The sequence below is a fragment of the Fistularia commersonii genome, chromosome 1 (assembly GCF_037954325.1).
Source record: "Fistularia commersonii isolate RoL2024-O1a breed Wild chromosome 1, RoL_Fcom_v1.0, whole genome shotgun sequence".
Taxonomy (NCBI): domain Eukaryota; kingdom Metazoa; phylum Chordata; class Actinopteri; order Syngnathiformes; family Fistulariidae; genus Fistularia; species Fistularia commersonii.
In genome coordinates, this window is record NC_141284.1 from 6,947,031 (window position 1) to 6,963,633 (window position 16,603).

General features: G+C 43.7%; 2 protein-coding genes across 2 annotated transcripts in view; one reads left to right on the plus strand and one right to left on the minus strand.

The window, feature by feature from the left end:
- The window catches only part of szt2 (SZT2 subunit of KICSTOR complex), a 154,546-nt gene extending 145,645 nt beyond the window's left edge, over nt 1–8,901 (minus strand). Inside the window, exons 1-4 of the mRNA XM_086146303.1 lie at nt 8,850–8,901; nt 7,185–7,310; nt 6,394–6,567; nt 3,396–3,566 (exon numbers count right to left, since the gene is read on the minus strand). Of these exons, the coding sequence (XP_086002429.1) occupies nt 3,396–3,566; nt 6,394–6,567; nt 7,185–7,310; nt 8,850–8,873 (495 nt within the window). The 5' untranslated portion in view covers nt 8,874–8,901. The remainder of the gene's footprint in view (nt 1–3,395; nt 3,567–6,393; nt 6,568–7,184; nt 7,311–8,849) is intronic.
- A 1,959-nt stretch (nt 8,902–10,860) lies between these two features.
- On the plus strand, nt 10,861–14,737 carry ddx10 (DEAD (Asp-Glu-Ala-Asp) box polypeptide 10). The gene is made up of 2 exons (XM_086146315.1): nt 10,861–12,270; nt 13,008–14,737. The coding sequence occupies exons 1-2, from the start codon at nt 10,930–10,932 to the stop codon at nt 14,154–14,156; spliced, it is 2,490 nt and encodes an 829-aa protein (XP_086002441.1). The 5' UTR covers nt 10,861–10,929; the 3' UTR covers nt 14,157–14,737.
- Nucleotides 14,738–16,603: the final 1,866 nt, after the last annotated feature.

Here is a 16,603-nt window from a genome sequence, read left to right on the forward strand (position 1 = left end):
TAGAAAGAGTACTACAGATGCAGTATTTGCGTTGAGAATGCTAATAGAGAAGTACAGAGAAGGTCAGACGGAGTGGCATTGTGTTTTTGTAGTCCTACAAAAAGCATATGACAGGGTGCCAAGAGAGGAACTCTGGTATTGTATGAGGAAATCTGGAGTGGCAGAGAAGTACGTTAGACTGGTGCAGGACATGTATGCTAGCTGTGAGACAGTGGTGCGGCGTACTATAGGGGATAACAGAGAAGTTCAGGGTGGAGGGGGCACTCCATCAGGGATCAGCTCTTGGCTCCTTCTTGTTTGCAGTGGTGTTGGACAGGCTGACAGATGAGGTTAGACAGGAATCTCCATGGACCATGATGTTTGCAGATGACATTGTGATCTGCAGTGAGAGCAGAGAACAGGTTGAGGAAAATCTGGAGGTGGAGATATGTTCTGGAAAGGAGAGGAATGAAAGTTAGTCGCAGCAAGAGTGGAGACCAAGAAGTTGGAGGATTCCAGGGACTTGGGGTCGACAGTCCAGAGCTACGGAGTGTGGAAAAGAGGTAAAGAGACAGGTTCAAGCAGGTTGGGCCATGTATCGTGAAATTTTGAGTGAAAACCTCCTTCCATCAGCAGGAGCATTGAAGATGAATCGTCACTGGGCCTTTCAGCAAGACAATAATCCCGAACACACTGCTTGGGCAACGAAGGAGTGACTTCGTTAGAAGCATTTCAAGGTCATGGAGCAGCCTACCCAGTCTCCAGATCTCAACCCCATAGAAAGCATTTGGAGGAAGTTGAAAATCTGTGGTGCCCAGCAACAGCCCAAAACATCACTGCTCTAGAGGAGATCTCCATGGAGGAATGGGCCACACAGCAACAGCGTGTGAAAACCTTGTGAAGACTTACAGAAAATGTTTCACCTGTGTCATTGCCACCAAAGGATATAAAACAAAGCATCGAGATTAACGTTTGTTCTTGACCAAATACTTATTTTCCACCATAATTTGCAAATGATTTTTTTAAAAATTAAATGTTGTGATTTTATGGATTTTTGTTTTGCGTTCTGTCTCTCTTAGTTGAAGTGTACCTATGATGAAAATTACAGGCCTCTCGCATCTTTTTAAGTGGGAGAACCTGCACAATTGGTGGCTGTCTAAATGTTGCTTTTTTGCTTTTTTGGTGGCTGTTGCTTTTTTGCCCTACTGTATGTTGTCAGGAGTTTAATGCCCCTGGAAGGGTCACCCAAGGCCAACAAGTCCCCAGGTGGCTCGAAAGACCCTTATGAAGAACACAAACAATGGAACTAGTTTGCGCTTGACAGGACATGGGTCACCAGGGGCCCCCACCTGGAGACAGGCCCAGGAGCGGGGTTCCATGACAAGCACATGGTGGCCGGGCTTTTAACCATGGGGCTTGGCTTGGCACATTTCTTCTGGGGTCACCGCACACAGGAAGGGCCAAGGGGGTGGGGTGCAGTGTGAGACGGGCGGTGGCCAGAGCGGAGAACTTTGGCAGTCCGATTCTCAGCTGCAGAAGCTAGCTCTTAGGACAGCATGGGGTCTGGAACCAGGCCTCTCGAGTGGGGTTGGACTCTTTTTTTAATTCTGGAGTTGCCCCTGGTGAGAGGCGCCACGCAGGTGTGGGCATATGCCTTGATTGACTTGGCGCCTGCATGTTGGGGTTCCACTCGGTGGACGAGAGGGTAGCCTCACTCCGCATTCAGTTGGGGGGACGGTTTCTGACTATTGTTTGTGGCAATGTGCCCAACAACAGTTCAGTTTACCCACTCTTCTTGGGGTCCCGAGAAGGGCTCCAAGAGAGCACTCCTACCGGGGACTCTCGTTATAATGGGAAGCTTCAGCGCTCATGTGGGCAGCAACAATGCAGTATTTTGTTATAGGACTTCTGTGCTCATCACGGATTGTTCATAACAAAAACCATAACCAGGCATAAAGGTGTCACTATGTGCAATTGGCACTAACACACCTAAGGCCACAGTTCTTTGATCGACCTTGTGGTCATTTTGTCGGACTTGCAGCCGCGTGTCCTGGGTGAAGAGAGGGGTGGAGCTGTCGACTGATCATCGGCTGGCGGTCAGCTGGCTCCTATGGTGGGGGAGGATGAAGGTCAGACCTGGCAGACCCAAAAGTAACGTGAGGGTCTGCTGGGAACGTCTGGCAGAGTCCCCTGTCAAAAGGAGTTTCAACTCCCACCTCTTGCAGAGCTACAAACACGTCCTGAGGGAGGCGGTCCAGGGCTGAAGTTGCTTAAGCAGTCAAAAAGCTCTTCAGCAGTGGGGCCCTGGGCATGGATGAACTCCACCCAGATTTCTTCAAGGCTCAGGATGCTGTAGGGCTGTCCTAGCTGACACGCCTCTGCTGCATTGCGTGGATGTTGGACACATGCCGGGGACAGTGCTGCTGGAATGGGAGACTGGGGTGGTGAGCCCCCTTTTTGACCAAGGGGATCGGAGTGTGTGCTCCAACTACAAGGGGATCACACTCATCAGCCTCCCTGGTAAAGTCTATTTAACGGTGCTGGAGAAGAGGGTCCGCCAGGTCTTTGAAACTCAGATCCAGGAGGAGCAGTGTGGTTTTCATCAGAGAACAGTGGACCAGCTCCATACCCTCGGGCCGAGGGGGCATGGGAGTTTGCCTAACCAGTCTACATGTGTTTTGTGGATCTGGAGAAAGCATTCGACCATGTCCCACAGGGAATCCTGTGGGGGATGCTCTAGGAGTATGGGGTACCAAACCCTGTCATACAGGTTGTTCGGTCCCTGTATGATTGTGACAGAGCTTGATCTGCATTGCCAATTGTAAGTCGGACCCATTTCCAGTGAGAGTTGGACTTCACCAGGGCTGCCCTTTGTCACCAATTCTGTTCATAACTTTTTTGGACAGGATTTCTAAGCACGGCCAGGGCGTCAAGTGGATCTAGTTCGGTGGTCGCAGGATTGAGTCTCTGCTCCCGGGGAAGGTATTCTGGACATGTCTATCTGGGAAGAACCATGGGGTTGACCCAGGACACGCTGGAGAGACCATGTCTCCAGACTGGCCTGGGAACACCTCGGGGTCCCCCCAGAGGAGCTGAACCATGTTGCAGCGGAGAGGGAGGTCTAGGCCTCACTGCTCCGGCTGCGGCCCCCGCGACCTGACTCCAGATAAGCAGGGGAAGATGGATGGCCGCATATTATTTACTTAGAATGTTTAGAGATAAAGAAATCTCAAATGATGTGGATGGAACTCAACCTGTATCCAAACCAATGTGTAAAAACATAGTTACACGGCCATCTAAGGGCCAATAATGGTTGGAGGAATACTTAAAGCTGGCCTTTCTTTTTAGAATATCAGTTACATGTGTTCCAATTCAGGTTTCGTAAACAACATTGAAGAAGCAGGAAAGCCAATGACCTGATGGGAACTTAGGCCAATAATTGATGAGTACACCAAGATGGTGAGGAAGATCTTTGGCTCGAAAAGCTGATCCGTCCCAGGTACTCTGAAGGGTTGGGCCAGGCCAGCCAGACACTTGGACAGGGCATGGAACACCTCATCGAAGATCATCTCCCCGGTGCAGTCGTCCTGTGTGATGAGTAAACAAGGTGAGTTTCTAAGCGAATGGATGGACAGTTTGAACCACTCAAAAAGCATCATGGAAATGTGAGGATGTCATCTGCATGATGGGCTGCATCTCATATTTCTTTTTTCAATTGCGAACTTCTATATCTGTTTTTTGCCAATGCTTCCTTGTTTGCCTTCTAGTGTTTTTAACCATTCTTTAAAAGCAAGGGTTGTTCCAATAATTCAGTTTAATTTTTTTTTTTTTTTTTGCAATAATATTCAGATTCAGTGAAAGGACTGTGTATTACAATCCCAGGAGTTTGCATTGCTTCTTGAGATATGGTTGCTCGGCTGAGGAACATACACAGAACCAATGCAAGTGGACATAGAGGGCAAAGGAGATGACCCAGGCAGGAGAACAAGGAGAGAACACAGATAGAACATGGGGAGAGAACAGAGAATCCGAGCAAGAGAAGAGAGCAATAACAAACCAAAGAACAATGAGAGAAGACTCAGACAGGAGAACATGGAGACAACACAGAGAACATCAGCAGGAGAACATTGAAAACAGAGAGAACACAGGAGAACATGAAATGTTCCTTGCTCTATTAATATGAGGAGCACCAGTGATTCTTTTCTTCAAATTTGATCTGTTATATCTACATTTGCACCGATACAGGACAGAAGCTCTCTGGAAGCACTTTACACAATCAAATCGCATCCTTAATATGATTACAGAGATTCATGTCCCTTTATTGTATGTGCTCCAAGGTAGGGGTACGGATAAATTTCGGGATCTGAGGGATGGCCGCTGTGTGGCTTTACTGTTGGGACACATCATTAGTTGTGTACCTCAGCTTCACATGGTGTTTCTGTAATTTATCACAAGACACACTCTGCTGAGGTAGGGCCACCAAAGGTTGATCAACCCTGGATGTGCATTTAGCTGTAAGCTACTTGCCTTAGCTAACCAAGCGGTGTCACTGTTCCTCAGCCAGAGCCAGTGACCACCACCATGGTTCGGCATTCAGCTGAAAATGCCTGTTGCCAGGCTGCCATTACCACTTCAAGGCCAAGGCCTCCTCGGCCTTTTTGGATGAGGCCCACTATGTACTGGTGGAGGAGCACAGATTTCACCTGTGTGAAAGCTGTGACTGGGGTTCATTTCTTCCTTGTTGCTACTGTAGGAGGCAAACTCTCACAAGACAGGATCCTAGGAATCCAAGTGTTACATGTCCAGCCTCACCTTTGTGCATTTGAACTCGTCAACCAGACTAGGGAGGGACAGCGACAGTGTTCCGTCAATGTAGACTCCAACGCTGCTGAGGCATTTTGGTCATGAGCAAGACCTTCTACATGGTCAGCGGTCACATCAGTCCGAGTAACAGCCCAAACTGGAGCTGTTAACTCCAATCTTGCCCCCCTGCGAGTTTTTTGGAGTTTCTATAGCAATCGTGTATGGTTTTGTTTTTGTGATGATAGTCACGTCCATCGTGTAAGCTGTATTGAGAGGAAGATAGAGGTCACTCTTGGTTCTCCTGCCTCCCAATACCCACAAGATGCTTTTATGGTAATTTCCATTGCCATGACAAATACCGGGGGTGAACTGGTACAACGTGTGACAATACCAGTTTCCAGGTGCTGTCAGGCAGTATTGTTGTTCTCAACTTTCAGGATGGTAACTGGCTCATGTCGCCGCTCACCCGAGTAAGTTTTCCTCAGTTCTTCCTAGTCTTTTATGGGCACCTTGAGGGTCACACTCTTCTTTTGGGCCAAGAGACGGGACCAAAGGTGTATGGATTGCTGTAGAAGAAGGTTCTTGTTTGTTCTTTCCTCTTGCTTTGAAGCCTGAGGGGTTCTGCTCTTTGCAGCTTGGACAGCTGCAGCATTACTTCTGTCTTCAGATATTTCTTTGCCCATTCTTGATGTCTCCACTTGTGTCTTGTTCAGAGGTGGTCAGGCTTCAGCTTTTCGCAGCTTGGCCATGTCTCTGACAACTGAACATTTCATACTTCTCGACACTCCTGGTAGGTTGCAGTTGTGGAATATGGCAGCACTGGAGGATAATGGGTTCCTGATAGATTCATGTTTGATTCTTTTCAAATCTTTGTCGGTTAATTGCATCTTTTCTTCTCGACAGGTTTCTTGCGACCCTCTTGACTATTTGCAACAAAACGTTTGATGGTTCAATTTTTGAGTTATCAGAGTCAGTTAAATCTCTTTTTTGGCCCATTTTTCCTGAGAAGAATCTGCCTATAAATTTTGCACACCTTAATATAGGGTGTTGATCCAGTGTGGTATTCACTGTAGCTTGTCTCTCAGTCCTCGCTTACCCCGCCTTAGTTTATGGTCTCTGTGCCGCCTGTGAGCACTTCCGCTGGGCTTAGTAGCCTTCGAAGTGTCGAGTGATCTTAACTTAACTCGGGGATGAAACGAAGGTTGCAGTTAAAACAGTCAGATGTCTGCAATCCAATGTCCAAAAGATCTTGGCTGGTATAGATGTTAGACAGAAACTGCTCTGAATGAACAAACCCAGAATAGAAATAACACTGCTATTTTGCAAAGTCTGAAGGGACGCTGATATTCGTGTTGTGCACCCGCCACCATCTTGATCGATAAACCCTTTTCTTACCCCACTGGATTATTAGTATTATGTTATTTTTTCTGGCTACGTGACCGGTTGTATGCATGTAGATGTGCTCAAAATGTCTGATATGTGAATTGTGTATTATGTGTATGCTGCTAGACACCTTAATTTCCTTCAAGATCAATAAAGTATCTCTACTCTACTACTCTTGAGAAGGCAGACATTCATGGCATAATGCATTTGAGGCCTGTTCCAGCTTACCACAATCCCGGTGGAGGGGCTGAGGTCCAGTTCAATGATGAAGCGATACCGCCGGGCCACAAAAGTGGCCCGTGTGGAGGGCATAATTATGTAGGGGTGTGAGGCAGGGGGGAAGTCGGGCTGCCATCCTTTGGGCAAGATGCTCAGTAGGTCCAGTTCATTCTCCGGGTTCAGCTGCGAATCGGATCAAGAAAGCCATTGGAGGGTATTACTTCTAAGTGTTTCTGAGATAATTTATGGGAACAACAATGTGTTCTGGTATCACAGAGAATTTTCAAATGTTTTTGCTGTCTTTTTGAAACTTATACATGAAAAAAAAAAAGAACAACTTCATAACGCAAGTCTCCTCCTTCTCCTCCTCCTAGTTACAATGGCACCCTCATCCATGTCGACCCATATTATGTTACCTTGAAAACACATAGCTATAATACACCTGATATCTCATTACAATATCACCCTCATGGATTTACTGTGTACCTACAGGAAGAATATGCCGTATACCAATTACAGGTGCAAAGAATGAGCAAACAGACAAATTAATTAAAATTTTCCAATGCAGGCTTTTTCCAATTTTCCTGGCTGTTTTACCTTTTCTAAATAAAGTGAATTGATCATTACCAGACTGTGAACATTTGAGTACGTCACCTCAGACTTTATGATGCACTGATTTGACATTACTCTTCAGTTTTGAACAATTTTCCAGTGTAATAAACAAATAACATAACCAACAAGCTCTCAAATATAAAAGAGTAAAAATCTCTGATATCTAATTTTAAAGCAGAGAACCTCACCGGTTCTGGTTGTGAAGTTGGCTGGATGACTTGGTTAAGCCTCCGGAGGAACCAGGCCAAACGCACATTCCTGGAGATGCGATATTCCTCCTTCATCAGCAGGTATATCTGGTCGGCCTCCTCCACCTCAACAAAGCAACAGAAGGACAGAATAAAAGATCCTCTGCAACTGCTAAGAGGGAGCAGGGTAATATTGGCTGATTGGCACTGGATAAAGGAGTGTGAGAATATTCAGATTCCACAATATAGATATATTTTTAATACATTTATACACACACATATATACACATACATACATACATACATACATACATACATACATACATACATATATTCTTACATGTGTGTGTGTAATTACACACGCAAATAAATGTATGTGTATATACACATATATATACATACATACCCATGTGTGTGTTTGTATACATATATATATATATATATATACATGTGTATATATTTATATACATACACACACACACACATATATATTGATATATATATACACGCACACACATACATTTATATATATTTATGTAAGTATATATACACACACACACATACATATACATATATATGTGTGCATGTGTGTGTATCTATCTTCTGGTCCTAGATTATAAAATAAATAAATAATGCAATATTTTGAAATAATTCTCTAACAAAATCTGGGTAATTTTTAACTAAACTTTATCTTGTTTATTTTAAGGTTGGACAACTTCCCTGCTTTAAGATGGTTTCTTAAAGTGAGACTTTCTCAAAAAAGTATTTTTCTTGAGTTTCACAAGTGACTATTAGCCATATCAAAACAGATGTTCTTTTTCTTTTTTTTGTAAATTCTGATGATTGAAATTAAGTCAACTGGATTCTTTTTCCCGGACACTAAATATAATGAGGAATAACAATATTGAAAAAAATAAATAAAAAAAATGACGGAAACACACACAGAAAATATGAAGATGCCTGGTTGGATATAGATGGCAAATAAATGTTTTAAACTTGTCAATTAGGAGAAAAAAATAAAAATAAATAAAATCACGGTATGACAGCTGGAGAATATTCACCATGAATCAACATATTGCTCAGAGCTCGAATAACTGTCAAAGTTTACAAATCATGCATACATCTGTTGTGACATACCACTTTTTAAAAGCACAATAATAACAATAATTAACAATAATTAAACGGCTCTGAATCTGCCAATATAGAACAACAGAATGATATAATTAAGAGCAATTAGAAAATGGTGTGTGGTATTTTATAATGCAATAATATCAGGGATCACTAAAATTCCCTAAGTTTAACCCTAAAACTCTACAACTACAATAACAACAACTATGTTTTCAAGAAAAAACCGAGGTGTTCGATAAATAATAAACAAAAGCAATCTGTTGAGCCTAAGCCTCGCGGTCAATGCTAGCTTCTGAGCTAACGCTAACATTACCCCCTCCCGATATTACAAGTTCGAATTCTTCCGGACATGTCGGCGCTAACCGCTCGTTTTAACCGGTGGCTCTTTAAAATAATAATGCAAGATGCCGTCGACTTTAAACGCAACTTTTCTCAAGTTGTTACCCGATGGGCGAGCATTGGAAATAGGGAGTATTTTACCCCCCTGAAGCCATGAAATCGGGGGTGTCTTAACGACTGAGGAGAGCCGGACGTCACCTCATTGTCCTGTCTCTCGGCCATGCTTCGTCTGGCATAAGGACTGATGCTGGAGACGCCAAAACAATCGCTATTCCGCTGGTCTTCTGCAAAGAGATGATTCTACCTGTTTACTATGTAGCCAGAATCATGTGTACGTCTTCTTTGGGGTCTAGGGAGACGCCGGTAAAAGGTTTCGCCGCGCTGTACCGCCATCTACTGAACTGGAATGTAAACTGAACAAGCAACTTGCGCCGCCGCTCTCAACAAATTGAGTGAAAATTTAACGGCCAAATTTACATGTTGAAAAAAATTGCTATTTTAGAACATTTCTATTTTTGTATCATGTGTTTTGAAACAGTCTCAAAACAGTGTCCGTTACAGTTAATGTACTTCCGGTTGAGATAAAACTGATTTAGGTTTTAAGGGATGACACCGATAGACCGTGCATGTGATACAGGTACTTGATTTGATCAAGATGCACCTGCATTAAATTGTCCAAATGCATAAATGAAGAGGAAAAAATACAGCAGGCTTGTTTGTTTTACCATTCATGTGAAAAAGTACTGGGCTTTTGGGCTAAAACTCAAAAATGGGTTAAAGACCGTCACCAGTTTCCTTTTCAAGGGATGACATTACATTTGGTTTACTTTTAAGCAACAAAAGAGATGAACTATCTGCCAATGTTATGTTAGGCCTGGCCAAACTCTTCATCCAAAAAAAAAACGAATGCAAAAGTGTGTCCCCAGTTTTATGTTCTTTATAAACGATTTGGAATTATATCAAAAATCCTTAAAACTTATGGAAAAATCCAAAAACCAAAAAATATACAGTTTGATGTTTGAGATTTCTTGTGAACCACCAAGTTAAATATATGTTATATTGCCCTAGCAAGTTTTTTTTTAATTTTATTTATCTATCTATTTATTTAATTTTTTTTCACTTTCTTTTTTGTCTAGCATTAAACATTTCTCACAAACCTTTAACACTTTGAACTTCTGATTACATACAGAACAAAGGTCCTTATGTCCTTTGCTCCCTTATCCCACATTCGTTTCAACCGTGCCATGTTTATTTCTACATATGTATATCTGTTTATAATGTTTATGTTCAATTTTAAAAAAAAAAGTAAAAAAAATTGTTTGTTTCACCATGTTAAGGTTTTGTAACCTCCATACACGCAGTGGGATCTTCTAAGTGGAAAGATTTTTAGTGTTTTTATTTTATTTATTTTTTGTGTGTGTATGCTGATATTGTATGTCGGTCTGCAAAAAGAAACCAAACACCCCATGAGCCACAAATTCAGATAGTCTAAAACTCCTGTTATCACACATCTTTTATAAAGCACTAAAGTAGTAGTTCATCTGTCATTTGGTCTGCTCCTTTTGGTGTGTTGTGACCAATCATTCCATTCTCATCAGAATGGAATAACATTAAAACATTGAATCCTTGAATTCTTGAATAAAAAAAAAGAATAATAAGCAGAAGCTGGAATACCACCTCAAATAAGCCAATATTTTGTTTTTCTCCACTATAGAATCAGAATCAGCTTCAATGGCAAAGTATGTTCGAACATACTAGGAATTAATTTTCAGTTTATAGTTATGCCTTGTACCAACATGACATAAAAAAACAATTGGACAACAGGACATTATACACAATACTAAACACAAAAAGAGAAAATCTTAAAAAACAATTATTATTGTTTTGGGAGTTTGTTATATATATATATATATATATATATATAGGTGGAATAGCAAACAATTTCCCCTCAATTTATCTATTTATTTATTGAAGGCAAAGTAACATGAAACAGAGAAAAGCAAATATTATGTTATATTAAAATTTACAGAGAATAGGGTTAGATGGAGAAAGTTGACTCGCTGTGGCGACCCCTAACGGGAAAAGCCGAAAGAAGAAGAAGAAGAAGAAGAAGACTAGGTTTGTAGTGTGATAAAGTTGTTTTTTTAAGAAGAGAACAAGAAGACCGTCGAGTTTTGATGACGTCAATTAAGCGCGGTGTTCTCCACGCTTTGATAACCTGGCTTGTTGTTGCTGCGTGCTCCTCATCTGCATTGAAGTCGTTGTGGAGATTTAAAAAATGGATAAAAAAGGCATTAGCAAGAAGTCTAAAGCTAAAAGAACCGCGAACGACTCATTGGACCCGGTCAGAAACTTCGAGAAGTGGAAGAAAAAGTACAATAAGACGAAAGCTCGGGTGAAGCGAGAGAGGGGGCAAAAGAAGCCGGAGTGGCAAGTCGAGCGAGAGTACATCAACCGGCTTGTTAGCAGGTACGGTGACATCGACGGCAAGGAGGTCGTCAAGTTTTCGGACTTTCCCATTTCAAAGAAAACGTTACTAGGCTTACAGGAGTCTCAGTACAGGCAGCCCACTGAGATCCAGAGGCAGACGATCGGCTTCGCGCTGCGGGGGAAAGACGTGCTCGGCGCCGCTAAGACGGGCTCTGGCAAGACGCTAGCCTTCCTCATCCCGGTGCTGGAGTGTCTGTATCGGCAGCAGTGGAGCTCCATGGACGGCCTCGGCGCGCTCATCATATCCCCCACCAGGGAGCTGGCCTACCAGACCTTCGAGGTCCTTCGCAAGGTGGGGAAGAACCATGAGTTCTCGGCCGGGCTCATCATCGGGGGCAAGGAGCTGAGGACGGAGTCAGAGAAGATCCACCGCACCAACATAGTGATCTGCACGCCGGGGCGGCTGCTGCAGCACATGGATGAGACATCCACCTTCCACGCCTCCAGCCTTCACATCCTGGTCCTAGATGAGGCAGATCGGATCCTAGACATGGGGTTCGCAGACACGCTCAACGCCATTGTCGAGAACCTCCCGAGGACCAGGCAGACCCTGCTCTTTTCGGCGACTCAGACCAAGTCAGTTAAGGACCTGGCACGGCTCAGCCTCAAAGACCCCGAGTATGTTTGGGTCCACGAAAAGGCCAAGTACAGCACGCCCGCCACGTTGGAACAGAGCTACGTTGTGTGTGAGCTACACCAGAAGGTCAACATGCTCTTCTCGTTCATCCGGAGCCACCTGAAGAAGAAAATCATTGTCTTCTTTGCCTGCTGCAAGGAGGTCCAGTACCTTTTCCGGGCCTTCTGTCGCCTAAGGCCCGGCATGCCCATACTAGCTCTACATGGCAGGCAGCAGCAGATGAAGAGGGTGGAGGTCTACAACGACTTCATTCGCAAGCAGAATGCCGTGCTCTTCTCCACCGATATCGCCGCCCGAGGCTTGGACTTCCCTGCTGTTAACTGGGTGCTGCAATTCGACTGTCCGGAGGATGCCGACACTTACATCCACAGGGTGGGCCGCACAGCTAGGTACAGGGAAGGTGGGGAGGCCCTCCTACTGCTGCTGCCCTCAGAGGAGCAGGGCATGATAGCCCAGCTGAAGGAGAAGAAGGTCCCCATCAATAAGATCCAGGTGAGTCCACAGTATCACAAGATATGTATAATAATTTTTTCATACTCTACCTCAATTCCTTTAGCACATACATTGCTTAGCTGTTACTTTAAAATATATATTTTTGCAAGCAAAGATTAATGTCGAGTGCATTGTCTTTAAACTTTCTCCATCCGTTATCTACTGCTCATCCTACACTTAGGATGCTGGAGCCTGTCCCAGCTGTCGTGGGGCAAGAGGTAGGGAGCACTAGTTGCCTGTCGATTGCAGGGCCACAAAAAGACAACCAACCACATACTGGGGCAATTTTTCCAATTGTGCTTTTGGAGGAAACCCACACAGACATGCAAACTCCACACAGAAAGGCTCTAGTCAGAGTCCCTCGTGTTGTCTTGCAGAATCAAAAACCACTGTGCTACCATGCTGACCTAGACTCACAGTTTAAAGATTACGTGAATTTGCATGGTACAAGATGAAGTTACACTTGAGAAAACTTGTTGATTGTTTTTCCTGGTAATATTTGACAGGGTGTAAATGTATGCCAGCATACAAAGAGCCCTTTTGGTACATAATTGTCTTAATAACGGGTTATTCCATCTCCTTATCCATCAGAAAGTGGAAACACAAATGGGAGGGATGTTTTGTGGAACAGAGGAAATGCTCTCACCCTCAAAACCCCACTTGAACAATGGGATAAAAAGCAATCTTTGTGACTATCTCTCATCAGGCTACTGATGCATTTGTGCGTTTGTTCCCAGGTGAACCCTGAGAAACTGCAGAGCGTGCAGCAGAAGCTGGAGGGGTTCCTGGCCCAGGAAAAGGAACAGAAGGATCGTGCCCAGAGGTGCTTCGTGTCCTACCTGCGCTCAGTGCACCTGATGAAAAACAAAGCCGTGTTTGACGTCGCCAAGCTGCAGCTCCATCAGTTTGCTCTGTCCCTGGGACTGGCTGTGGCCCCCAGGGTAAGGTTCCTGAGCAAGGCCCAGGTTCAAAGGGCAGAGCCGGAGGAGGAGCCTGAAGAAGAGGAAGAGGAGTTGCGCTTATTCAAGGCACAGCTGAAAGGAGCTCAGGAGAGCTCAGAGTCCGAGGAGTCTAGCTGTGAGAGGGAGAGTGGTGAAGACGAGGAGCAGCAGCCAACGGCACTCCTCCTGGACTCAGAGGACGATGAGGAAGATCTGAGGGACTTGGATCTGCTGACTGTCAAAAGAAAGGATGTATTCAGTCTGTCTGAGGAACAGGCAGCGCCCGAGGCAGAGGCTAAAGCCAAATCCCAGAAGGAGACAAAGTTCACAGAAGCAAAAAAGGTCCTGAGGAGGAAATTTCAGGTCAACACCAAAATGACCTTCAGTGAGGAGGGCGAGGCAGTGCAGCTGTGGCCTCCTGTCCAGCGCTCAGCCACCGCTGGAGACGAGGAGGAGGAGGAGGAGGAAGAGTTGGGCATCAACGTAGAGAAGGCCAAGGAGCGACTTAAGCGAGAGGACCAGGAGTTTGACAAGCAGGAGTACAGCCGCAAGGTTAAGACTAAGCACCGGGAGAGGAGGCTAAAGGCCAAGGCGGCCAGAAGGGAGGCAAGCAAGCAGCATGGCCAGGAGTCAGACAGGGCAGACGACGAGGAGGATGATGTGGTGGCGTATCTGGCCAATCACAGCGATGACGATTTTGACCCCAGCAGCCTGCCAGACCCTGACAAACCGCGGCGGGTGGATGACGACGACGAGGAGGAAGAGGAGGATGACTACGGCCGGCCCGCTAAACGGCAACATAGCAGTGATACGGAGGAGGAGCAGCCACCACTGGGAAGAAGGAAGAAAGCGAGGCAGCAGGAGGAGGCAACACCTCTGGACACTGGCCTATCTCTGGCCGAGGACGAGGCGTTGGTCCTGCAACTGCTAGGAGGACAGAGGTAGAGGAGGTCCTGCTGGGAAATGGGTTTCTGTTTAATGGGAACATGCAAATCCCAAGCTGTGACCATAAACGTATCAAAACCTGATCTAAACCCCAGTATTTCAATCATCATGACTATCATCATCATCATTGTTTCAGCAGCAGGAGAATAGAAGCCTGTTCGTGTTTACTTAGAATTTCTGCTTTCAAGTTTCATTAATAAATTTGTCATAGACATATATATATGTATATATACATATATATATACGTAAATGTAGCTGATTTATATGATAATCAATCACAAACCAGATTTATGAATAGGAATTATTTTATACTGATATTTATAAGTAAACACAAAAAAAAATGTAAAATCTCAAGAGAAGCAGGTTACCTACAACCCAAGCGTTCTTTTTTTTCCAGTATCGCATTTCTGTTCTGTCGACCTCACGAACGTGGCTGATACGTACCATGTGCAAGAATGTATTCTAAGTTATTCTGTTTCTGAGGAAAACAAAAATGTCAATATGTACTTTGATATTATTTGATGATTTTTCTTCTGTCTTTCTGCCCTTTCAAAAATAAAATAGGCCAGATGCCTGGAACCATGACTATTTGTAATAACTAGCTGCTCTAATATATTTTGGCACAAATGGTTTTCTCAAGAGTTTCTAAGCCTCGGTATGGACGTAGAGAGCACTTGACATCGCCCTCCAGTCTTCTTACCACGGCCTTGAGTTCAACGCAGCAGTTTTTCTAAAACGTAGATGCAGTTACAGATTTAATGCACAAGCCAAAATTGAGGTCTCAAGGAAAGGAAAGAGGAGAAAGAGTAAAATTGAGGAAGACTTTTTTTTTTTTAGACTACCTATATTTCATAATAATTTATCCTTTATTAATCCGCATGAGGAAATTCGTTCTCGGCAATTAACCCATCATAGATAAACCATGAGCAGTAGGCATGCCGTCGACATTTGCCTGGGGAGAAGTGTCTTGCTCAGCAACACTTCGACACATTAAGAGGTGCCGGAAATCGAACGAGGAATGTTCGATTCCAAAGACGATTGCTCTACCTCCTGCGCCGTCCCATATTTTTTTCACATAAATTTCAAACGAGTGTTCTCTTTTTAGACCAAAATCACTCTCAAATGATTTTTGATGAAGACATACATTATAGTTTCACAGGAAATTAAGTTTGCATTAATGGGTGAGAGGGGGGCTCACGACCCAATCCCAATTGAGCAGTCGGTTAAGAGGCGGGGTTTAACTTGGAGCGTCACCTGTCAATCACAGGGCCGCATAAACCAACAGCGGCTGTGAGGCGGGACTGTTGATACCTGCGTCACAGATAAAAATAACTATTATGAAAGGTGTTGACGAATAACACCGGAAACGACAAGGTTTGTCCAAAACAAAATGTAAACGAGGTTCAAATAAGAAGGGTTACAGTTTACGCGTTCAACCTTTTGACGTGCAACTTATTACGGCATTTTTCCTATCCAAAATTACTGACAGCAGCCCGTTAAAACAATATGTTTTCTGCAATAAGTTATTGCCAGTTTGGGAAAAATAAACTTCTCCAGAAGGCGGCGGCAGAGTCATGACTTAGCTGTGTGTTCACAAAGAGCGCTTTATAATAAAAAGCTGCCATGCTTTAGGAGTGACAATACCTAGCAAATCCTGTAATGCGTTTTTGATATAATTCTTTGCATATTGCTTTTTATTTGCGGTCCATGAATATGCAAACGTGTTTTGGGCAGTGGTGAGGGTCGTATTTTTTTCCATAATGATCGAAGTCACAGTTCTGAGGGTTTAACTACACTGTGGTGTTGCCATACTCAATCACAAAATAAGATGTTTGCGGTCAACTTGTTTCTTAATTATTCATTTTTTATATTTATCATTATTATTGATATTGTTATGTGTTGTTGTTGTCATTGTGAACCCCTAAATAGTCAACCTTAATACATAGATTAGTAGTCTGTCACATGTATTTCATTACAGGCAATGTTTTTTTTTTCTTAATCTTTATTTATACATTCCTTTCTGCCCACGGCCATCAGACTCTACAACAGCAGTCTGGACAGCACACAACTCTGACCGGCCTGAGGTGCACACGTCCTGCTTCGACAAACTCACTACGTTACCCCATTCACTACTTCACTAATTCAAATGCCATGCCCTAACTCTGTTGTCTTTCTTATCCTTGTCGGTCCCAGCCCGCACACATCCTGCCTATTTTTGTTTATTTATTTTATTATTCTCATTGCTAGTGTCACTCTATTTATATTGTCATTTAGTTCTGGTTGTGTATTTTTCACCCCTACTGTTCCTTTATGTTGTCCATTATTATTCCAGACGTTATTGCTGTTGTTGCTGCCGTTCATTTATTTGTGGATGTCTTCTGTATATTTATATTCATATTTATAATAATAATAATAATAATAATACATGGGATTTTTATAGCGCTTTT

Coding starts and splice junctions, on each gene's coding strand:
- ddx10 (XM_086146315.1), top strand. CDS start 10,930: ATGGATAAAAAAGGCATTAGCAAGAAGTCTAAAGCTAAAAGAACCGCG. Junction 12,271..13,007: donor TCCCCATCAATAAGATCCAG/GTGAGTCCACAG, acceptor GTTTGTTCCCAG/GTGAACCCTGAGAAACTGCA.